The following is a 24,935-nucleotide window of genomic DNA, read 5'->3' on the forward strand; positions in this document are numbered from 1 at the left end:
GCAATGCGCCAGGGACTTTTCAGCGGTGTATGATGAGTATTTTCTCGGATCTCCTAGAGGATTGCATTGAGATTTTTGTGGATGAATTCAAGGTGTACGGGAATTCATTTGACTCGTGTTTGGCAAGTTTGGATATAGTGCTGAGGAGGTGCCAGGAAAAGCATTTGGTTTTGAATTTCGTGAAATGCCACTTTATGGTCCCTGAAGGAATTGTCCTAGGGCATGTGGTATCGGAAAGAGGCATACAGGTAGATCAAGCAAAAATCGATGTCATCTCAAAACTGCCTTGCCCGACGAATCAGAAAAAGGTGAGAGGATTCCTAGGGCATGCAGGATTTTATAGGAGGTTTATAAAGGATTTCGCGAGGATTGCTCAACCACTCACTCACTTATTGCATAACGATGTGGAGTTTGTGTTCGATGAGGAGTGCAAAAAGGCTTTTCAGTTGTTGAAAGATAGACTAATATCTGCCCCCATTATTAGAGCGCCCGACTAGAATCTACCCTTTGAAATTATGTGTGACGCAAGCGACTATGCCGTGGGAGCGGTGTTAGGTCAAAGAATTGATGGAAAAAGCTATGTGATCTTTTATGCATCCAAAACACTGAATCAAGCTCAGAAGAATTATGACACCACCGAAAAGGAAATGCTGGCGGTGGTATACTCATTTGAGAAGTTTCGCCCGTACTTACTGGGGTCGAAGGTGATCGCTTTCACGGACCACGCAGCTATTAAGTACTTGCTGGCGAAGAAGGAGTCTAAACCAAGATTAATCCGTTGGGTATTACTTTTACAAGAATTTGATTGGGAAGTTAAGGACAAGAAAGGAACTGAGAACAAGGTGGCTGACCACCTAAGTCGTATTTTTCAAGGGGAGACCGAGGAAGCAATTCCAGATGCATTCCCCGAGGAACATTTGTACTATCTGGAAGAATTTCCTAGACCCATCAATTGGGAAAAGCTCATGGCATTAATAGGTCCAGGGGATGCCGAGAAAGGGAAATGTCAGACAAATGCTGAGCCATGGTTCGCGGACCTGGCAAATTACTTAGTCACTGGAGAGGTGCCCAGTTCCCAAGTAATCTCCCGGGCCCAGAAGATGAAATTGAAGAGTGAGGCCAAGTACTATTTCTGGGATGACCCGTATTTGTGGCGAATGGAAGCCGACCAAGTAATCCGGAGGTGTATCCTGGAGTGGGAACAGAGGGATGTGCTGAATCATTGCCATGCCCTAGCGTGTGGAGGTCACTTTGGACCTAGGAAGACCGCAAGGAAGGTGTTGGACAGTGGGTTTTACTGGCCTACGTTGAATAAGGATGCTTTTGAATTTTGTCAGAACTGTGTGAGGTGTCAACAGACCGGGGGAATCTCCAGGAGGGACGAAATGCCACAAGTTCCCATAATTGTATGTGAGATCTTCGATGTCTGGGGGATGGACTTCATGGGTCCATTTCCGTCTTCATACGGGAACACCTACATACTTGTGGCAGTGGATTATGTTTCGAAGTGGATAGAGGCAAAAGCAACCACATCGTGTGAAGCTAAAGAGGTAGCGAAGTTCCTTAGAGCTAACATTTTCAACAGGTACGGAGTGCCCAGAGCTATAATATCTGACAATGGGACACATTTCCGCAACCGGACTATTGAAGCTCTAATGAGAAAGTACGGAGTTCACCATCGTCTTTCCACACCATACCATCCTCAGTCCAACGGCCAAGTAGAAATATCAAATAGAGAAATCAAAGCGATCCTGGAAAAGACGGTGAATCCGTCGAGGAAAGACTGGAGCAAGAGAATTGATGATGCATTATGGGCATACAAAACAGCATATAAAATGCCCATTGGAATGTCTCCTTACAGGTTAGTATTCGGCAAGATGTGTCACCTACCGGTGGAAATTGAGCACAGGGCGTACTGGGCGGTCAAAGAGATTAATATGAATCCTCGAGCTTGTGAAGGAGAGAGGAAACTGCAGCTCCAGGAGTTGGAAGAATTGCGACTTGAGTCTTACGAGTCAGCAATGTGGTACAAGGAAAAGACCAAGTTGTGGCATGATAAAAATCTCCGGACCAAGGAACTACAAGTTGGGTAGAAGGTTCTCCTGTTCCAGTCCCGACTCAAGTTAATGCCCGGTAAGTTAAAATCCAAATGGATTGGGCCGTACACTGTTGTGAGTTTGCTTGCAAATGGAGCAGTAGAGATCCAGGGAAGTTTTTCAAACTCTACTCATTTTCTTGTCAATGCTCATAGGGTAAAGGTATTTAGGGATAACTCGGAGATGTGTGTAGTGGACGAAATGCCATTACGCGCACTCCCTGAATTCGCCTAATCAGTCTGGGAAGTGAGTGTTCTTAAAAGCTCTCCTAGGTCCAGTATTCAAGGAAGTTTTACCATACCCTGACCCAGGAAATCTTGAGAATACTTGAACATAAATTGTAAATATTTAATCGCTTTCTTTAAATCAAGAAAAAAAAACCAAACAAACTCAGAAAAAAATAATAATAATCTTCCAAAAATATTTTCGAAATACCAGACTCCTTAGGAATGTTTTTGATACTGTCATATCCTAGAAACGGGGAGTCTGGCGTTTTAGTTTTTTTGTTTAATGTTTTTCCTAAGTATGGTTTCGCAGAAGGAATTTGCTAGGGCAAGGAGTTGAGAAGTAAAATTTTGGAGGGAGTTGGCACCGCTTCGAATTTCAAAGGACACCTTTATGGGGAGGCGTACAGTCGCTAGCGTCATGCCTGCAACCGCCTACAAACCGTCCTCTCCCATACCTATCGGCTAATAACCGTGTTCTCCTTTTATTTTTCCTTACTCACTCTCTCTCTACATCCAAAATTCCCCAAATTTCTCTCTAGGTTTTCTTTCTCTAACCCTAATCAAAGAAATTTCTGTCCAAGTTTTTGTCAAAACTTCTACAGAATTCTTCATGGATAACAAGCAGAGTACCAGAAACACTTCAGGATCCGCCGATTCAAGTGCGGCGGCGTTTATGGCGGATATACTACAAAAATTTGGGGGGCCAGACAAGGCAATGGAGGCGTTTGCCATGTTCGCGGCGGTAATGGGGAAATCTATACCAGCCGTTTCGACATCTGCCGTATCACAACCAGAAACTTCTGGGGTTTCAACACCCAAACCGGTGGCTGCCGCAGAACCCACCCCCGCTGTACCAGAAGAAGCCGTCACTGTTCAAGAACCAACCGCCGCAGAAACTCGCGAAGAAGAAGCAGATCTGACCGCGGGGTTGGAGTTGTTGGCCGTAAGTGAACCCAGGTTAGGTTCTGTCACTGAGGAGGTAAATCCTGTTATTGCCACTGTGATATTTGCTGAGAAGGAAACCCTGAATGCATCTGTGGGTATAGATCTTTCTGCGGCTGTAGGAGTTACAGAGGGGGAAACCCCTGTTTTGGAAGAATTTGCTATGGGGGAAACCCTTGTTGTTGATAGTAATGTTTCAGAAGTGGTTAAAATTTATTACTATTTTATTAATTTATAAAATAGCAGTTAGTATTTATTACTCTTATATAGTAATTTATATTATATAATTATATTTTAACTATTTAATAAATTATTAATTATTATTATGATAATAACAATTATATATAAATATTATAATAACATAGTTATAATTATGATAGTTTTAATTATAGTTATTTATTATATTGAAATTAAGTATGGTTTATAATTTTAAATTATTTTTAAAACATAGTAATAATAATAATAATAATATATTGCATTAAATATGTAAGAATTCTAAAACTAGAAAAAAGAATACCTATGAAAAGTTAGGATCCAGAATTCTGGAAATTTGTATTAACTTTCCTTGTTCTCAGAATTCTGATTACTTTTCCAATTTGATTAAAAACCGAAACAAACACAGGAATTTAAAATTTAAGGAATCAGATTACTTTCCCAGACAGAATCCTGACAATCAAACATGACCTCTGAATATTCCTTGATCATTTCTTCCAAGAAGACGATTTCGTCTAATTCTATGAACTTTTCTAGAATACTTTTTTCTTGAATATCAGTCAAAAAAATTTCGGATTGGCCGATATTCGCCCAATTAATAACCCAAGATTCCATACTTTTAGTAAATCCACCAGGGCAGAAATACTATAGATGCAAGATACAAAAGAGGAGTGAAAGCTTTCTTTTTTGCCATTTTTCGCCTGTTAATTTTTAATTAACCCACTCCATCTGTCGACTTTATATAATCGAATCTTTCTTTCAAACATGAGTTGTAGACAAGGCATCAAACCTATGAATCTATTTGATTTGTGATTTTGTTTTGAATCTAGAAAGAATACAGAAATAGACTAAGACTCCACTTGGAATTTGACTAAAGAAATAATACAAGTGTTTCCAGATATCTCAATTCATCAAATTCCAAACAAATGTCTCCTTTCGATGAATGGCCGAAAGAAGTACTTTAAGTAATGAATATTCTTGCTATTTTGAGACGAAAGAACCCCTTATTCTATCAAAATATCCAATATTTCCAAAAAAAAATTCCAATGATTCCCCATAGTCAAGTAATGCCCTTTGATTTCACCTGTTTCAGCCTGTGATTTATAAATTGCTTCGGCACAAAATAAGAAGCGGTCTCTCCAACGCATAAATGGCTGGGAGTTCACGGGGGAGCATTAGACCATCCACTATGCTGTCTCTATACCGTCCCTTAAACCGTCTCTTAACTACTATTTGACCACCATTTGAGGGCCCCACTGTCCTTTTTTCCTCCATCCCTTAACTAAGGGACGGAACCTGCAACGCTCCGTCCCTTAACCGTCCCTTATTCCGTCCCTTAATTACTATTCGTTCAATTTCATTTTTTATTTTTTTTTACAACCCAATTAAATTTAAACATACACAATTCATTAAAATTAAAACAACATTACAACTTAAACTTAAAAAAAGAAAAGAAAAAAAGACATAATTAAATTTCTAAAAAAATAAAAAATGACATAATTTAATCTTCTCCGCCAAAGTTTTCCCAAATGTGCTCAATTAGATCCTCTTGGAGTTGGGTGTGGGCGCTAGAGTAGCGTGTCCTTGCCCGAATAGCCAACCGTTCTAGTATAGACGGATGCGCTCCACTTCGCGGCGGACTACTTGCGGTTGAGCTTCCGGGAGATTCGGGGTCGAACCAATTTCCCGCATCGGGTCCTTCGTCTCGGACAATCATGTTGTGCAAGATTATGCACGTATACATGATGTCGACCATGCTCTCCATGAACCAGGAACGAGCCGGGGCTTTGATGATGTTGAAGCACGCTTGGAGAACCCTAAACGCCCTCTCCACATCCTTACGCGCAGCCTCCTGCTTCTGCGCAAAAAGAGCCTGCTTTGGGTTCGCAGGCCTGCCGCACGTCTTCACGAAGGTCGGCCACTTCGGGTAGATGCCGTCGGCGAGATAGTACCCCATTTTATACAGCCGGTTGTTGGCGACGAAGTTGATGGCCGGCGCTTTACCATCCAAAACTTCGGTAAAGAGATCGGACTGGTAGAGCACGTTTACGTCGTTGTTCGAGCCAGGGACCCCGAAGTACGCGTGCCAGATCCAAAGCCGGTAGTCGGCAACGGCCTCGAGTACAACGGTTGGGTAGGTGCCTTTGTGGCCGCTCGTGTAGGACCCCCTCCAAGCCACCGGACAATTCTTCCATTGCCAGTGCATGCAATCGACACTGCTAAGCATCTCGGGGAATCCGTTCACTTGTTCGTGCAGGTTGAGGAGGAACTGACAATCGTCCGTGCTTGGCCTCCAGAGAAATTCGTCACTGAAGGCTGCTCGGATGCCTCTGCAGAAGTTGAGCAAGCACATGCGCCCAGTGGTGTCTCCGATGTGGAGGTATTCGTCGAATATGTCGGCCGTTTGTCCAGTCGCAAGCTGACGGATGGCTGCAGTACATTTCTGCGGCGTCGTGTGGCTGGGACGGCCGACCGCGTCGAACCCTTCTCGGAAGAACTCTTCACGTGCCGCCAAAGTATTCGCTATGTGGAGAAATAGCGGTTTACTCATGCGGAAACGGCGACGGAAGTAGGTATCTCCCCAAATCGGGTTATCGCAGAAGTATCGCGTACTAACCGTGCGGCGGCTTCCTCCCAGTTCCGATTGATGTACTTCTGGGAGCGTCGTGGGGGTGGCGCGGCTTCCTCCGCCTCTCGTCGTCGATCTTCTTCAAGTGATTGTTCCATTAATTGACGCATTTGCTCAAAAGGATCCATTTGTTTGAGTTGATTTAAGATGGAAATTGGAGTGATAGAGAGGATTTGAGAGGAATAGATGTGTGTTTGTGTGTGAAATGAGTATGAAATAGGATTATTTATAGAGTAAATAAATAAATAAAATAAAATAAAAAGAAAATAAAAAATTAACGGTAACATTACCGTTTGAAAAAAAAAATTATTAAAATTCGATTTTTTTTTAAAAAATCGATTTTTTTTTAAAAAAATGAATTATTGCGTCATCCGTGACGACGCCCACTCGCGGGCCAGCGAGTGGGCGTCACGCATGCATCGGGGGCGCGCCACGTCGCCCGGGCGCTTGACGGACCGGCGCGTCCCTTGTCTCGCGGATTTGGGCTACGGGACGGGCTGGGGACGGGCTACGGGACGGGACGAGGGTTGCAACGCGTCCCGCGGCGGAACCGTCCCTCCGGGACGGAACGCGAGCCTCGCGCGGGACGCGTAGTGGATGCTCTTAAGATCCTAATTCCACATAAGTCTTAAACATAACACTAATTTAATCCATTGGATCTACTAATCTAATGGTTGTGATTTAGAGCATGCGTAACGCAAGGGGCCGGGCCGCATCTCGCGAGTCCCGGCCCGTCCCATGCATTACACGGAAGGGCGGCACGGCTCAGGCCCGTCCCGGTGACGCGTGACCGGCCTGGGGAGCGTCCCGCGTCCCGGCCCGGGACGGGGTTGCACGGTGACGGGCCGCTACTGTTCATCGATTTTAAATTTTTTTTTTTTTTTTGCATTTTTAAGAAGAAGAATAAGAAGGGGGAGAGGGGGAAGAAGGAGGAAGAGGAAGAAGAAGGAGATGGAGAGGGGCGACGTTTTTTTCATCAATTTTAATTTTTTTTTATTTTTTTGCATTTTTAAGAAGAAGAAGAAGGGGGAGAGGGGGAAGAAGAAGGAAGAGGAAGAAGGAGATGGAGAAGGGCAACCTGTATTGCAGAATTTTAATTTTTTTATTTTTTTTTGCATTTTTTTTATTACTCTAATTTTTTATATATTTTTTAGTTTATAATTTATTATTTTTGTATTAAAAATGAATTGCTCGTGTTATAATTGCTCAACGTATTTTATTTTACGTTCAAAATAGGTTGGAGTTGTGAATAGTGTCATTTATTAGTTGCGGCCCGGGCCGCAACCTCCAGGGTTACAGCAGTTGGGGCCTGGGCCGCAACTGTAGAGGAATGATGACGTGGAGGGGACTTGGGGCCGGAAATGGGGACGGGGTTATTGATGCCCTTAAAGACACGCGGTACATTAGTTTAGTTTTTTCGTACATTAAGGGCAATCTCGGTATGGATATATTAGGCGTGTCATTTTTAAAAACAGCATGTGCTAAAAATCAGGGATTTGATTTCAACGATGATTCATTTCATCTCCCACTCTCTCTCTCACCATTACTTCCACCTTCTCTTCTCATCTTCTCTCTCTCACCGTTCTCTCAAAAACCCAAACCGCCGCCCCACTCACCATAATTCCGTTCTTCTCTCTTCTCGACGATTTTCCGGCTGTGAAGAAAACGAAGAATCAGTCGATTTGCTTCCACCACCAATTTTCTCTCACCTCGACGACGAGGTATGGACCAAAACAAAGAATCAGTCGTTTTGCTACAATTTTAATTCGATTCTTGACCTGAAGAACCTGTATCTCACTTTTTCCGTACATTATTTTATACCAATTGTTATGTCTAATGTAATCTAATTTTGTTGAGCGTTTTCCGATGATTCGGGGGGGGGGGTGTTTCCGAGAATAGTTGTAGTGATTTGCTTTTTGGGGGCTGTTAATTAGTATTGCTCTAAAATTCCCATCTTTGATTTCGTAAATTTTTGGAGTTTTTGTTCATTGATGAGGATGGGTTAGAATATATGGTGAAGTTTGTGTTTTTTTCTAGTTTTGGAGATTGTTGTTACTGTACATTTTTTGGGAAGCTTCTAATACACTGTTTTTCCACTCCTCTTCGAAAAAACCACAAATCGGCGACGAATGAGGCTACGAAAACAAAGCCTTCATCTTCCACTCCTTAATCGACCATCAAGTTGGGAGTTTCCGATCCTCTCCTGCGATGAAATTAAGTAAATTAAAGTCGTCACCTGTCTACGAATTGTTCGCACAAAACTGAGGATGATGCTATTTTTTTTAGTGTTTATTTTATTGTTGGTTTCGTCCTCTTCATTACTCTGGTATGTTTGTTCATTAGTGATGACAATTTACATAAAGATTAGTTTTTTCTGGTTTCTGAGAATATTTTTGGAGGTAACAAATTTTAAGCGACTGTACATTATTTAGTCACATCCGTACATCATTTATTACACATGCTACATTATTTTGGATTATGTTTATATTATTTGGTATACTTTTTGGTGGTGAGCGACTGTACATCATTTACCTATATGTGTACATTAAATTAGTTAGCAACTTCAAAGACTAATTTCATTATGCATTGATACATTGTTGGGTCTTGTGTGTACATTAATTATTTTTTTTAGATCCATCTTGTTCTTTACCAACTTTTGTACATTATTTAGAGCCTTTCAGTGTACATTATTTAGCAATATCCGCACATTATGTTTCATAATTCTTGTTTCCTTGATACATTGTTTATCCTTTTTGGTACATTATTTTCACAAATTTCATGTACATCATATGATGTTACTTTATTCATCTAGCTATGTACATAACTTAGTTCTGCTTTGTTATACTTTTTTATATGATATTGTTGTTATATCAGCAGTAATCATTGTACACGACTCTGATTAGATTCAAAGAGGGCAAGAAACTTTATAGAAGACGATTTTGATGAAGACATTCCTATAGCAGCTGCGACACAGTATGGTGGTAGACAAGATCTGAATGTTTTTGGTGATTTTTGTTGAAGGTTTCTTATGAACATGTTAGTGTGGGGTTTTGTGAATGTCTAAATTTTCGTGATGTACAATTATACTTAAATGATGTACAACGTTAATTACTAGTGATGTGTGTTTTATAGTCATTAATGGACAAACATTTTACATTGTTTATAATACTCATATTTTATTGTACATTGCAACTATTACTAAAATACTAAATAATGTACGATATCTCACAAATAATGTAATGATTCACTAGTCGATAATGTGGGCATTCACTGCCTGCACGAATGAATCAAACTCTCTGGCCTTTGTGATGATTTTGTTTTTGAGTGGGTATTACAACTTAGCCTAATGGATTGCTAAACTCAAAAGGTATGGATTCAAATTCCTTTAAACATTATTCAGTAAATATGTACATCATTTACTATTACGGATGCACATTATTAATCACTAATCGTACATTATTTACCGTATGAAATCAAAAACACAAAAAATGAAATTTAATGCAAGTGGTGGTACTATACCATAGCCCTATAGAATGCTAAATCCTAGGGGAATGATTCAAACTCCATAGCCTTCGTGATTATTTCGTTTTTGAGTGGATACTACAACCTATCCGACTGGATTGCTAAACCCAAAGGGTATGGTTTCAACTTAAGGAGTTGATTATTAATCCAAAACAGTAAAATTATATTACTATATAATGTTTATTACTATATCTATACATTATTCACGGTTAAGCATGTACATTAAACGTAATTACTGGTACATTATTTCGTGAAACAAGTACATTATTCACCATTCGGACTGTACATTATTAAACATTATGCATTATTTACCATTTGGACTGTGCATTATTACACATTGCGCGTACATTATTTACCATTCGAACGGTACATTATTTGCATTTTAGCGTACATCATTGACTGGAAGCATCCCTAAATAAAAATTAATTACTTTCTTCCATCGTTGATAACACCGGAAGATATGACCGAATTATAAACGACCTAATACTCAAACTGAAACCGGTGATGAAGAACTAATACTAGAAAAACTTCAATCTAAAAGTCGGTGCAGAGCTTCAGAATCACGGGTCTATAGATTTACATTAATCACCTTCTTCCATCGTGGCGAACCGCGGAGTACTCCTCCAGAATTACGGACGGCCTAAGACTATATATGACGAAAAACTTCAATCCTAAAGAGGGCTTCAGAATCGTATTCTTCCATTGTTGGTACCAGTCGAGGATTTAACAAATTTCAATCAAATTAAAATTGAACGAGAATGAAGAAATCTTATTCTTCAATTTAAACCGAACTGACGGGAATGAAGAACTCCCATGCTTCAAATTTATAGCAGCGAACAAACTATTGTGAATTGAAGCATAATCGTCCAAATTCTTTGCATCAAACATCGTAGAGGCAGAAAATTCTTTGATATGAAAATCTATTGTGGAAAAAATATGGTGAATTGAAGAACCGTGATTATGATTGTTTTTTAATTAAGGAAAAAATTAATCAAATATATTATTATATTATACAACCCTAAAGGGGTGAAACAAGGAATGACATTAACTGTGTAAAATATTAACTCCCAACAATGCCCTTGTTACTTTTTATAAATATTAATTTCAATTACGCATGGCAAAACAAGGGACCATTACATTATAAAATCCAACAGATTAGAAGTGTTTTATGTTTTAGCACTATTTAGCATAAGGATATGAATACATCCCGGGGTTCATGTTCTCATTATCTTTGGTAAAATCAAGTCCACCCCGAAAACATTCATAAACCGCTCTACCCGGCTGTATCTGTCGCTTGATGTTTGGGGTAAAAGGGAATGGAGAGGATGTTTACCTTCTGTCAAACTTGATTTGTGAAGAAGAATTTGAGGGAGTGCCACTCTTGGTTAGGATTCTGCCAAACAAATTGTATATGCTTGAAAATTTCGAAAGAACTTGAGATTTCGACATGAATTTTGAATGGAATTACCAAAGGCTGGAATTGAACTTGGAATTGCCGTGACTTTCTTCTCTATGTTTCTCCTTGCTTAGCACTTGGAACTTGGTATGTAATAGTGAGATTGAGAGGAATTTTTGCTGCTTGTCACTTTGCAGATTGTGAGTATGAAAGGAGTGAGCACCGTGGTTATCATTGAGCACAATTAAATCCCAATTAATTGGATAATTAGTGGCGGAAATAAATTGTGATTAATCACCATGATTAGAATTAATTTGGGTGATTTATTTTGTGCATGTAACGGCTGGCGTTGAAGAGGTTTCTAAAGTTTTTTTTACGCTGCTGCAGTTGGAAGAGCAGATTGTGGTGAATCAGAGAAGAGGAAGGATTGGACTCAACACATCTCCCATTTATTTATTTAATAGATTTAGGCCCACTTATGATTTAATTAGTTGTAATTAAATCGACCCAAGCTATTTATTTATTTGGACTTTTTATTTCTCATGACCCTAAGCCATCTTGTGAAATAAACATGGACTTTATTATTTATTTAAGAAGCCCAAGTATATTACTCCATTTGTCCCACTACAATTGAGGCGTTTCTTTTCGGCCGTTGTTTTGCGAAGATGATAATAAATAGTTAGAGTGAAAGAGAAAGTAAAGTAAGAAAGAGAATAATATAGAAGGGAGTCGTATATACATTATTATCTTACTTACTTTACTTTCTCTCCATTCTAACTATTTATTACTTCATCCATCCTCAAAGAATATGCACTTTGGGTTCGGCACGGGTTTTAATGCAAAATTGGGAAGTAAGAGAAATATAGAGATAAAAAGTAATTAAAGTATTGTTAGTGGAGAATGGGTCTCACCTCATTATAGTGAAAAGAGTTTCCAAAATTGGAAAGTGCATATTGTTGTGGGACGGACTAAAAAAGAAAGAGTGCATATTCTTGTGGGACGGAGGGAGAATCATTTTTGCAAAACAACGTCCGAATTGAAGCGCCTCACTTGTAGTGGGACGGAGGGAGTACTTTATATCTTGAATTCTTATTTATTAATTAAAGTTAATGGAAAATTTTAATTAATCTCGTCATCCCGTTCCCAACATTATTTATTAATTACTCGCACAATGTAATTTTTTAGTATTATGTGTTATTCCAAAATACTAGTTCCACATTGATCTGCGATCCACCACGCAACGTACTTCGCATAGTACTTTAATAAATTTCCACGAAGATAGCAAATTATCATCCACGGTTTAATTCACACTACGAAAGTATTAATATTATTTATTCTACGTACGCACTTCTCTTCGCGCAACCAAACAATTAGTGCCATAGTGTTATGCCAAGTACTACAACAACTCCTCAACATATTCACTTGATTAATCAACCAAGATTCATATTTCACAAAGTTCATAGAAGAACTAAAAGAAATCATCGTGCTCAAGCATATTATTTGTGTAACCCAAAAATATTTAATTCATCGCTCCGTGAGAAATTAAATACTCCACTCGTTCCATAGTAGTTGAGTCATTTTACCATTTGGTACGTTCCATAATAGTGAAGTCATTTCCCTTTATAATAAAAGTCAACACATTTCTTCTCACTTATTTTACTCTCTCTTACTTTATTATCTCTTCATCTCTCTACCTTTTTCATTTCCTACTTTATTCTTCCTTTACTTAAGTCGCATGTTGAAAAGAAATGCATCCACTACTATGGAACGAAATGTTGAAAAGAAATCCATCCATTACTATGGAATGGAGGGTATTTTCATAAATTCCTTTTTTAATCATCATATCACATTCAATAATGAAAAAATTTATTATCCAAAAATTACGGGTGTTACAGTTTCATCCGCAAACGAATGGACAGTCTGGACGAACGATTCAGACCCTTGAGGACATGCTGAGAACCGTAGTGCTCGATCAAGGAGAAAACTGGGAATCGGTGTTGCTACTGGTAGAATTCGCTTACAATAATAGCTACCAGGCGACAAAAATATGGCTCTGTACGAAGCACTATACGGGAGAAAGTGTAGATCACCACTTTACTCGGACGAAGTTGGTGAATGATTCTTGGATCCGATGCAGTGGAAGATAATGATAGCAATTGTGCATCGCATTAGTGTGAGAATCAAAGAAGCTCAAGATAGGCAGAAATCTTATGCTGATGTCCGACAAACAGACCTACAATTTCAAGTCGGGGATAAAGTTTTCATGAAGGTATCCCCATTGAAAGGGATAATGAGATTTGTTGCCAAAACCAAACTAAAGCCACGATTTATTAGACCATACGAAATTCTTGAAGGAGTTGGTCTCGTAGCATATCGGCTGGTTTTACCGCTGAGCTTTGGGAATGTGCATGAGCACGTATCCCAATTGAGAAAATATGTGTTTGAACCCAAATACGTTATTCATCAAGAGGAAATTGTTTTAAATCCTGGTCTAAGTTACGAGGAGAAGCCCGGGTTATCCTAGACCGGAAGGTGAAAGAACTAAGAAATAAATCCATGGCTTCTGTGAAAGTACCATGGCGACTCCATGGCTATGAGGAAGCTATGTGGGAACTTGAGGACATTTCTATTTTGGTCTGTCCGCAACTTGGAGTCACGTTTTTCTATTTTGGTCCATCCGCAAATAGGAGTCTCGTTTTTCTATTTTGCCCCGTCTGCGAATAGGAGTCCCGGTTCATACTTACTATAAACAGTAAAGAGACCTCACATTCCACTAACTCAATCCGCTCACATTTCATTTAAAACTAATATATACTAGTGAGACATCTATTCCACTAACTTTCTTCCATCTCTTTTCTTAACATCTCTTAAAACACGTGCCGAAAAGAAATGAGACTCATATTCCCGAACGTAAGGAGTATTTTAATAAAATAAGAATAATCATTCACATTTAATTATTAAATTAATAAATAAATTTTTAAGTTATCAAAATAATTACTTGCATATGCACTTGATTTTTTATTGTTATTATTTAATAATTTAATAATTAAGTGGATTTTGTTGTGTACATGCCATATAAGTTATAACAAAACTACTCGAGATTCTCAATCATATTAGAAAAATCCTCACACAAAAGCTCATAATATACCTTAGCTTAAATGCGTGACTTTGAGTAGTTAATTGGTTCTAAAAGTAAATAGTAAACAGAAAAACCATAGCGAAATTGCAGTCGGCACAGAGCAAAGTTCAAATCGAATAAAATAAACAAAAAAATGGAAATTGCAGCTGACAAATATGAAGACAAATTCATACAACTATAGATGATGACGCAGTTTTTTGGACATTCGAAAAATCATACACCAAAGAAAGATTCCCTAAGAATTAGTAGGCTGCTAATTTATCATCTTTCATTTTGGTCTTTTCTTTTGAAATAAAAAATCCAAATTCCCTTTTCAGTTCTTATCAGAGTATTTTAAGTTTTGCGTTATTTATTTGCAAATCTTGGATTCGTTTTCGTATCCAAAAAATACTAATCCTGAATTTATAAATTGAAACGTATTTATTTAGGGTTTTTGCTCTTGTTTTTCCTTTTTTTATAATTAAAAAAGGTAACTACAAGTAGCATTTTTTATGATTTTGGTAAAGCTAAGATTACACCAACTTAAGAAAAAAGGAGATGGGATAGTTGATGAGATTTCTAGTGACTAAAATATTTTAATTGAGTATCAAATAAATAACTCCAAGTAAAGACATTTGAATTAGAATATTATATAGGATGATGGTACAAAGTTGATTAAGTAGAGGCAGTGAAATAAACAAGAAGAAACTAAGCATTGTTACAATGCAAAAATGCCGCATGCAGATTCTATTAGCAGTACGAAAACACACACAAAAAGAAGCAACACATGACATTTTACACTGTATATTATATATAATACTACTACTACTACTAATAATAATAATAATAATATACAGATTTGAAGCAAGAAATGAGAGACAAACACATAACAGTTGGACAGGAAAGGGCCGGCAGATACACACAAACATATTTGATCCATTCTTGAGGCCTGCACAAGTATATAAAACACACAGACTGCACACGAAGAGAGAGTCGTTGAGATATGCGATAGCAAAAATGGCGAAAAGCAACGGCATTTTTCGATATGCTGATCGATCAGACAAGCTGCTCATGTTCTTCGGGACTCTAGGCAGCATTGGAGATGGCCTGCAGGTCCCTCTCACGATGTATGTTCTCAGCGACGTCATCAATCAATACGGCATTGTCAGTAAAGAGCGTGGCGTCGCAATCTCCATGGATTCCGTAAACCAGGTACCAATGTATGATTGATCAAATCATTTTGATAATATGGCCTAAACCGTTTACTTGTGACAGTATGCGTTGAAGCTTTTCTACGTGGCCGTTGGAGTCGGGCTGTCTGCGTTCGTAGGTTGGTTGCATCACCTTAGTTACTAGCACAAGATAAGGAAAACGGATGATTGAGTTTACTTCCACTTTTGCAGAAGGATTATGTTGGGCAAGAACAGCGGAGAGGCAGAGTTCCCGGATGAGATTGGAGTATCTAAAATCGGTGCTCAAGCAGGAAGTAGGCTTCTTCGACTCCCAAGCAGCTGACACGTCGACAACGTTCCAAGTCGTGACCACAATATCGGCAGACTCCAACACAATCCAAACCACAATTGGAGAAAAGGTCTACTTAATTCAACAAATCAATGGTTACACACTAGCTATTACTTAATACACTTGATGTTGATGGTGCAGATACCTGACTGCCTGGCATACATGTCATCCTTCTTCTTCTGCCTCGCCTTCGCCTTCTCCCTCTCGTGGAAGCTCACCCTGGCGGCCATACCGTTCACTATAATGTTCATAGTCCCGGCACTAGTGTTCGGGAAGATGATGATGGACGTGGCAATCCAGGGAATAGGCTCGTACGCGGTGGCTGGAGGTATAGCAGAGCAGGCAATTTCATCCATCAGGACGGTTTACTCGTACGTGGCAGAGAACCAAACCCTGGAAAACTTCAGCAGTGTTCTGCAAAAGACAATGGAGCTCGGGGTGAAGCAGGGGTTCGCGAGAGGGCTGATGATGGGGAGTATGGGAGTCATCTACATCAACTGGGGGTTTCAAGCCTGGATCGGCTCCATCCTCGTCAGCAAGAAAGGCGAAAGGGGCGGAGATGTCTTCGTAGCTGGATTCAATGTCTTAATGGGAGGATTGTTAGTTCCCATACCTTTTTATTACCATTACACACACATAAAACAAACTCGATAATCATCTGTCTTTGCAGAAACATTCTGACTGCTCTACCAAACTTAACGGCCATAACAGAGGCGAGATCTGCAGCGACGCGTATCACAGAGATGATAGACCGCGAACCGGCCATAGACACGGAGGACAAGAAGGGGAAGGCTCTGTCGTACGTGAGAGGCGAGATTCAATTCAAAGGGGTGTATTTCAACTACCCTTCGAGGCCGGATACCCCCATCCTGCAAGGGCTAGACCTCACAGTTCCAGCGGGTGGAACCGTGGGCCTAGTTGGGGGGAGCGGGTCAGGGAAGTCCACAGTCATCTCACTTCTTCAAAGATTCTATGATCCGATGGAAGGCGAGATTCTGCTGGATGGATACAAAATAAAAAAGCTCCATCTCAAGTGGCTTAGATCGCAAATGGGGCTGGTGAATCAGGAGCCAGTCCTGTTTGCAACATCAATCAAAGAGAACATTCTGTTTGGCGAAGAAGGTGCATCGATGGAGGATGTGGAGAAGGCCGCTATGGCTGCAAACGCCCATGACTTCATCGTTAAGCTTCCGGATGCATACGAAACACAGGTAATTAAGAAGAATGCTTACTGAGTTATATAGATTTTTATGTTACACTTAACAACTAAATTTGTGGGAATTATGAATGTGTAGGTTGGGCAGTTTGGAGTTCAGTTATCAGGAGGGCAGAAGCAGCGGATAGCGATAGCACGAGCACTGATAAGGAATCCGAAGATACTGCTGCTCGACGAAGCCACTAGCGCCCTTGATACAGAGTCGGAGCGAATAGTCCAGATGGCTATAGAGCAGGCATCAAAGGGAAGAACAGCCATCGTCGTAGCCCACCGTCTCTCCACCATCAGGATGGCTACCCTCATCACTGTGCTCAACTCAGGAAGAGTCGTGGAATCTGGTTCACATGATGAGCTCATGCAGATCAACGGTGGCCACTACGCTAACATGGTGGAGCTCCAGCTATCAGCATTAGCATCAGGAGACAATGGAGGAGTCTACACTCCCAGAGGGAAGAATCATCTGAGACCAATGATTCCTTCTAGCCCAATAAGCGTGGTGTCGAGCCCACGAACTCCGTCCATGAACCCGATTAGTCCATTCTCCATGAGCGCGCCTTACTCAATCCAATACGAGGCTGCCTATGACAGCGATGGCGATGATGCACAAAACTTAACCTACATTGCTCCTTCACAGCTGCGTCTGCTGAAGCTGAACGAGCCGGAGTGGGGGAGAGCCCTGCTCGGGTGCCTAGGCGCGATAGGCTCAGGAGCCGTCCAGCCCATCAACGCATACTGCGTGGGAGGACTCATATCAGTTTATTTCCGACCGGAAAAATCCAGCATCACACCACACGCCAGAATCTATTCCTACATATTCCTTGGCCTAGGCTTCTTCAACTTCTTCACAAACCTCATCCAGCACTACAACTTCGCAATAATGGGAGAGAGACTCACCAAGAGGGTCCGAGAGATGCTGCTGAAGAAGCTGCTGACATTCGAGATCGGATGGTTCGATCAGGACGAGAACACGAGCGCGGCCATATCAGCTCGCCTCTCAACAGAGGCCAACATGGTCAAGTCCCTCGTGGGAGACCGCATTTCCCTGCTGTCTCAGGCCGTGTTCGGGGCCACATTCGCCTACATCCTCGGCCTCGTCCTCACGTGGAGGCTCGCTCTCGTCATGATGGCGGCTCAGCCGCTCCTCATCGGGAGCTTCTACGCGAGGAGTGTCCTCACCAAAGCCATGTCACAAAAAATACAAACAGCACAGAAGGAAGGAAGCCAGCTAGCAAGCGAAGCAGTTATAAACCACAGAACCATAACCGCCTTCTCCTCACAGAAACGGATCGTCTTCCTCTTCAGAGCCACACTAGACGGTCCAAAAAAGGAAAGCATCCGACAGTCATGGTTTGCCGGAGTCGGCCTTTGCAGCTCCCAGTTTCTGGCAGCAGCTTCAACCGCTTTAGCCTACTGGTACGGCGGGAAGCTGCTGTCACAACATGAAATAACTCCAGAGAAGTTGTTTCAATCATTCTTAGCCCTCCTCTTCACTGCATACACAATCGCAGAAGCGGGGAGCATGACCAACGACATCTCCAGAGGCAGCAGCGCAGTCAGATCAGTGTTTGCAATCCTGGACAGGCAGAGCCAGATAGAGCCGGACAACACGTATAACAAGGACGATGTGAGGAAGGGTATAAGGGGGCGGGTGGAGCTGAAAAAGGTGGTGTTCGCCTACCCTTCGCGGCCAGAGCAGTTGATTTTGAAGGGGCTGAGCCTGAAGATCAGCGCAGGGACTACAGTTGCATTGGTAGGGCAGAGTGGTTCGGGGAAATCAACCATAATATCTCTTATAGAGAGATTTTATGATCCCATGAATGGATCAGTGTGGATAGATGATAAGGATATAAGGGACTACAATGTGAGGGCATTGAGATCGCACATAGCATTAGTGAGCCAGGAGCCAACACTGTTTGCAGGAACCATTTACGAGAACATCGCGTACGGGGAGACGAGTGCAAGGGAATCGGAGATCAGAAAGGCTGCAATGATGGCTAATGCACATGAGTTTATAAGGTACCTCATTTCTCTCAAGTTCAACCTAATTAGCATCATGTAAATAATGTGTGTTTTTAAACAGTGGAATGAAAGATGGATATGAAACATACTGTGGAGAGAGAGGGGCGCAGCTGTCGGGAGGGCAAAAGCAAAGGATAGCACTAGCACGAGCGATCCTCAAGGACCCGGCCATCCTGCTGCTAGACGAGGCGACAAGCGCTCTGGACAGCGTGTCGGAGAGCTTGGTACAGGAGGCGCTGGAGAAGATGATGGTTGGCCGGACGTGCATAGTGGTGGCTCATCGCCTTTCAACCATACACAAGGCCAACTCCATTGCTGTCATCAAGGATGGGAAGCTCGTCGAGCAAGGCTCCCATTCTGATCTAATGGCTATTGGAAACCGCAGCTCCTACTTTTCCTTGCTTAAACCATCCTCAGATTCCAAAAAATTAGGTTGACCTACATGTTTCAACCTTTCAGTTGAGCTGGATTACTATGTAAATTGTGTGGAAAAAGGATTAAGGAGATGATAGCTATACTTTAATTCAAATCTCTTTAGACGAAGTGATGTTTATCTTATCAGTTCCATAAACTGCCTACTTTCATCTGCATTCCATATGTTTTCTATTTGACTTCTCTATAAAGACCTATCACACACTATCCACCTATCGACATATAAAGAGGGTAGCCACTTCATGCATTTCAACACGCGGAAGCATATCAAAGCTCTGCATTATTTCCTTTGTCGTAGTTATGCCCTCATCTCATTTAGTCTGTTCGAGCTTGTTTGTGTGCGATGCTGCTACATTCAAGATGAACCGTTTTATCTTTGTAGATGACGCGCTGAACCGAGAGCAACACCAAGACGTATTTAGTCTTGCGGAAAGAAGCCTTACTCGACTCGGCGCTTAAATATTACGGTTTTGTGTTTCGATTATGTATTTTCCAGTTTTCAGTCTACATGCTTCTGGGTAATTTCTTTCAATTTTATTTTATATCGGGATTGTACTACGCCCGCCAAGTTTTTATGTAGTTTTACCCAGATGCCAACAAGCGCAAGGCGAAATAGTAGTTGCCATCCCAAGGAGAAGATTGAGCTTTGACTCATTGAATCTAAAACTTACGAATCTAAAACTACCTTTGCTTGTAGACGTCGACTGACTCGAGCACCACCACTGCTACTGCTACTGCCACTGCCAGCTGTTGTAATCATTTAATTAAAGTGTGTCTTAGATTCATACATGTATAAACCAGACGAAGCAGAAACAAGTTGGGAAAACATCATAATCTACGCCCCCAGAAACAAGTTGGGAAAACATCATAATCTACGCCCCATGTTACCATATCTGGTAATGCATATGAGAGAACACATAACCACAAACGAACACAACAAAATGCAACCACTTGCAGCTGCAAGAGGAAGCAAAATAGTAATTTAACGAAATCCTTTTTTTTCTTTTTTTCGTTGAACGTGATATTACTAGCACAGAAATGTAGCTAGGCCGAAAGGAGGTGCAAAATGTCCAAATGAAGAGTGGAGTTACAAGGCTAACACTTGAGAGCAAAAGAAGCAAGTTACTCATCATCTTTGTATGGGTACTCCTCAGGAACTTGCTTCAGAAGCTTGACTTGCAACTCAAATACATCATCCCCTCTAAGCATGTCGCGCAGCCATGTGACCTCGGTTTTCATTGAGACCTAAACAAAAGAATAGAGATGATAATTGTAACTATGTCATAGTACTTGAAAGATTCTGGTCATGACTGTTTTAATATGACAAGCTGTTGTTACTTCATGTATACAAAAAACAAAACAAAGTACAATATTAATAACGCAAGAGAAAAGGAAAGGGAGCCCAGAGAGCAATACGAAAATGGGGCAGGAGCATATTTTGTTGATCATCTTGTCCACTGACCCAACCTCTTCTACTTCCTTTGCCCTTATCAATCTTAGTTGCTTAAATACTTCAGGAAGTGCTACTCTGAGCTTTCATAGAGAACTAATTCTTTATAAGCTCGCAACTTGTTGATCTTTTCCCAATTATTCTAATAACAGTTTATATTTTTATTTGAAAATAAGGACTGGCAATATTAGTCATATTTCAAGAGGACCAAGCAAGCTTGTACAAAAAATATAAAGTATCAGATGCTGAAATGATAAATATGCATGCAAAACAAAGAAGAGAACATTTCGTTTATGATGGATAGCAGAGAGTAGAATGCTCACCATCTCAAGAGCCCCTCTGACAACTCCACTTAAAATATTGCAGTAGTGAAGACCTTGACAGGTATCAGGCAGCTCAACAAAGTCTACCAAAGGATTATCTTCCAAAATGAGACTACAGGTTGTTCCTTCTGCATCCCAGTTAGTGACAGATGCAGTGACACCTAGGAACATTTTGAATCCAACCTGTAGAGGAATGAAAATATTGAGAACAGAAAAAATCACACAAATACATAAACAACTGGAACTCTATGTAGGGAGCACCACATTGGCATTGAGTTCACATGGAGAGCTTCATACAAATTCATAAGGTATACTTTTAATCTAGCCATCTAGGCATAAACAGATAAGCTCTGGTACTTATATAATAATCTAAAAGTGATTTGACGTTCAATCTGAAGGAGCATATGATGGACATTATACATGAGGGTACCACTTGTTCTGCCACAAGTACACCCCAAAGCTTCACAACAAATTGAATTCATTTACAGTTGCTACTGAATAAACCTACTACTACCTCCGTCCCACTCAAGATGTCCACCTTTCCTTTTTAGTTTGTCCCACGATGTACACTTTCTATATTTGAAAATAAATCCCTCTCTTATCTCTCCTCATTAAAATTTTCAACTAACTTTTTTTTATATCTACTTACTCCACCTAACAACTCCTAAAATCTTGTGCCACAGAAAGAATGTGGACGGAGGGAGTAATGATATATACCCCCAATGGTCCCCAAACTGCATGGAATTTCGCGAAATGACTAGTCATAACTCAGAGATGTTGCCTTTATACATTTTGGTTCTACTTGGTGACAACTCTATAGTTTTACATCATTAGATTCATTGCAGATGCTACTTCTTTGCATGAGTTTAATATTTTGCAGTTTAGGTAAATGAATATCATTTGCAGCAGCTAGTACTTATAGTGAAGATTGTTTGAGATAAGGGCTACACTATGGTTTTTACTTGATATGCTGAACACTTTTTCCACATTAAAACACTTAATCCCCTTTGTGCATGTGGTGCTTCTTCTTACTACACTTCAATTTCAGCATCGATGTATTCTCACTATTCGATTGGCACTAATTCCTAATAGGTTCAAACAAGAGAGCATTGCAAGCGCTTAATCCAGCAGAGATATCATGTCCCCAAACAGCACAAGTTCCATTTTCGTTTCTTAAATATACTGTACTTAAGTAATGTTAATAGAATAATTAAGCTAAACCACGGATGAAACCCCTAATTTCACAGGTAAGACAGATATCATCAATTCAGTAGCACAAAAACTGTATGGAGAAGAGAATGGGAGATAAGACCTTAGCAATCACATCAGCTGTTTCCCTGAAATCGACACACCTTGACACGCTTGATTTGGCGAGGAATTCATCAACCAGACGGACCCCAATATTATAACCCCTGAGATGGAACAACTCAAGTACTGAAAAATTCAGCTGTAACACAACATAATTATCGAAAAATCATCAATTGTTTAGAGATATTTGGACTAAAAAAGTGAAAAGAAGATAACTATAAACCATTTACATTTGATCGAGCTGCTTGTTAACCTCCTCCACCTCCTCCAGATCGGTGATCAATTGGCGCACGATAGCACCGTATGTGAGAGTAAAGAGCTCCGCGTTCTACAGAAATCGCGTCCCGCAGTGAATCGCCATAAATGGAACAAAACAAAAAATTAACAAAATTGGAAAAACTAAAGTATCCATGAGAACATAGGAAAAGGAAAAGAGCGATGACTTTCTATTCACACTTACAACGCGATCTACACTGGCGAAAATCACATCACCGGACTTGGGAGCAGCGGGAGCCATGAGTGAGAGAGAGATCGGAAAGGATTTGTGAAATGATTTCTCAACGGTCAGATCTTCGAAGAGAATGTGATTGTGAAAAGATTCACCGTTTTCACATTATTCTCGTTAGTAGTACCCCATCTATCTTACAGAGTAGACGTCACATTTCTTTTTTTATTTTTCTTATAAAAGATATCACATTTCCTCTTTTGAAGAAAGTTTCATCTCATCTCAATTATAAAATTATATTTTCTCTCACCACTTAACACACAAAACAATATTTCCTAAAATCTGGTGTCATCTCCTAAGTGTGTCATCTTCTTTGGGACGGAGGGAGTACTGTATTTTATTAGTTTTTTTTAACCACGGTGTTCCGAACCCACCTTAGGCGAAATCTGATTAATCTTTCGATCGAGTTTGCAGATTAAGGTCGAATGCATCTCAGTAGGTTATTGGCTATCTTTCCATGTCTTTAAACTTTATATATAAGCCAAAGAAACTGAAATCATGACACTTGGGCCCGTTTTAGTTCATACGAATACTAGGTGCGTAAGAGTACTCGCAACGGTAGCTAGATCGAAGCTCCGTTCAGGACATTGCCCAATCTCCGAAACAAGCTTCAAGTGACCATGTCTGTCTAGACATGCCCAAGGTTCCAAAACCGACAATTACGGTTTGGAACTACGCCTGTTTCAACGAATCTTGAACCGTAACCGGCCCTTGAGGGTATTTGGGGGTTCCGGTTTCGAATCTAGTACCAAACTGTCGGGTTTTTGGCGGTTTTCACAATTCTTGTTCCGATTTCGCGGTTTTCTTTTGTCTTTTTTATTTTTTTTTTAAATATGAGTATTTTGATGTAATTGTAACGTACTCCCTCTGTTCCGTTATAGTTGGGGCGTTTCTTTTAGGCACGTGATTTAAGAAAAAATATGTTAAGTGAAGTAAAGTAAATGAAGAATAAAGTACAAATGAAAAATGTAGAGAAATGAAGAGAGAATAAAGTACGTGAAAAGAAATGTGTTGAATTTTACTAAAAATACAAATAACTTCACTATTATGGAGCGTACCAAAATAGCAAAATGACTTCTTCACTATTATGGAGCGTACCAAAATAGCAAAATGACTTCACTACTATGAAACGAAGGGAGTATAACATATATTTAAATAAGACAATTCGTAAATTAAATTAAATATAAGATGAGGAAAATGAAAAAAAAAATCATCAGTATTGAATTAGAGTCATAACGGTAATAACCATAAATGTACAAATTACGACATCTCCTAATTGGCCCAGGAGGGGGAGCGTTTGGCGGAACAACCCACCCCCTCACTTACTCAAGTAACTCTGGTGAAAAAAGAGCGTTGCAGGAAGAGAGCGTTGGCAACGGGTTCTCCCATTCCATGTCATCGTCATGCAATAAGCGATCTTCATTGGAATGCTCTTAGAGTGTCCACTGTAAGGCGGACACCCCAATAGCCCCGCCCCAGATTTTGTCCACAGCACTAAAATTATTGTCCACAGCCCCAAAAATTTATTTCCGCCACTATGGTGGACACTTCCAATAGCCCCCAAATTTTATAATCAATTTTCATTTTAAAATGTTTTTAGTTTCAATCAGGTATAATTAAAATCATCGCAATGTAAATAATTAGAAAACGAGGTAATTGAGACCGAATATTCGTTGTATTAAAAATTGTAAAATTATACAACGAATATTTAAAATAAAATACAAATAAAAACTCTGCCACCATCTACTCGGTGTCGGAGTCGGCTTCCTCGTATTCTTCTTCTTCTCCTCCTCCTCCCTCGCTGCTGCCGGCTGCGGTTCCCCCAGGAGCATCATAAGCCAACCCTAGACGACGCTCAATCCGAGTGATGAGCTTCTGGTATATATTCTTGATGTACGGGTCATCGGGGGCTAGGTATTTGCTGCAGACGTCCTGCAGTTGTTGCATCAACTGCACATCGAGGTTCTCCCTCAAGACCTCGTGGGGACCAGGAACCATGGGCTGTGTGATTGGGGGGG

General features: G+C 40.4%; 2 protein-coding genes and 1 long non-coding RNA gene across 3 annotated transcripts; 2 read left to right on the forward strand and 1 right to left on the reverse strand.

Annotated features, from left to right (window-relative positions):
* The first annotated feature begins 7,603 nt into the window (after positions 1 to 7,603).
* Positions 7,604 to 9,291, forward strand: LOC121787705. Its single transcript, XR_006047525.1, has 2 exons — positions 7,604 to 7,828; positions 8,985 to 9,291. It is a non-coding gene; the product is annotated as an uncharacterized LOC121787705 (long non-coding RNA).
* Positions 9,292 to 14,839: 5,548 nt separating this feature from the next.
* LOC121786214 (putative multidrug resistance protein) lies at positions 14,840 to 19,352 on the forward strand. Its single transcript, XM_042184802.1, has 7 exons — positions 14,840 to 15,355; positions 15,419 to 15,473; positions 15,547 to 15,734; positions 15,806 to 16,263; positions 16,335 to 16,875; positions 16,960 to 18,896; positions 18,961 to 19,352. The coding sequence occupies exons 1-7, from the start codon at positions 14,867 to 14,869 to the stop codon at positions 19,334 to 19,336; spliced, it is 4,044 nt and encodes a 1,347-aa protein (XP_042040736.1). The 5' UTR covers positions 14,840 to 14,866; the 3' UTR covers positions 19,337 to 19,352.
* Positions 19,353 to 20,312: 960 nt separating this feature from the next.
* Positions 20,313 to 23,033, reverse strand: LOC121786213 (trafficking protein particle complex subunit 3-like). Its single transcript, XM_042184801.1, has 5 exons — positions 22,873 to 23,033; positions 22,643 to 22,740; positions 22,417 to 22,516; positions 21,105 to 21,287; positions 20,313 to 20,576 (listed from the first exon to the last, which is right to left on the reverse strand). Exons 1-5 carry the CDS (start codon positions 22,927 to 22,929, stop codon positions 20,454 to 20,456), a joined length of 561 nt encoding a protein of 186 aa, XP_042040735.1. The 5' UTR covers positions 22,930 to 23,033; the 3' UTR covers positions 20,313 to 20,453.
* Between the last annotated feature and the right edge of the window lie 1,902 nt (positions 23,034 to 24,935).

The sequence above is a fragment of the Salvia splendens genome, chromosome 22 (genome assembly GCF_004379255.2).
Source record: "Salvia splendens isolate huo1 chromosome 22, SspV2, whole genome shotgun sequence".
Lineage (NCBI taxonomy): Eukaryota > Viridiplantae > Streptophyta > Magnoliopsida > Lamiales > Lamiaceae > Salvia > Salvia splendens.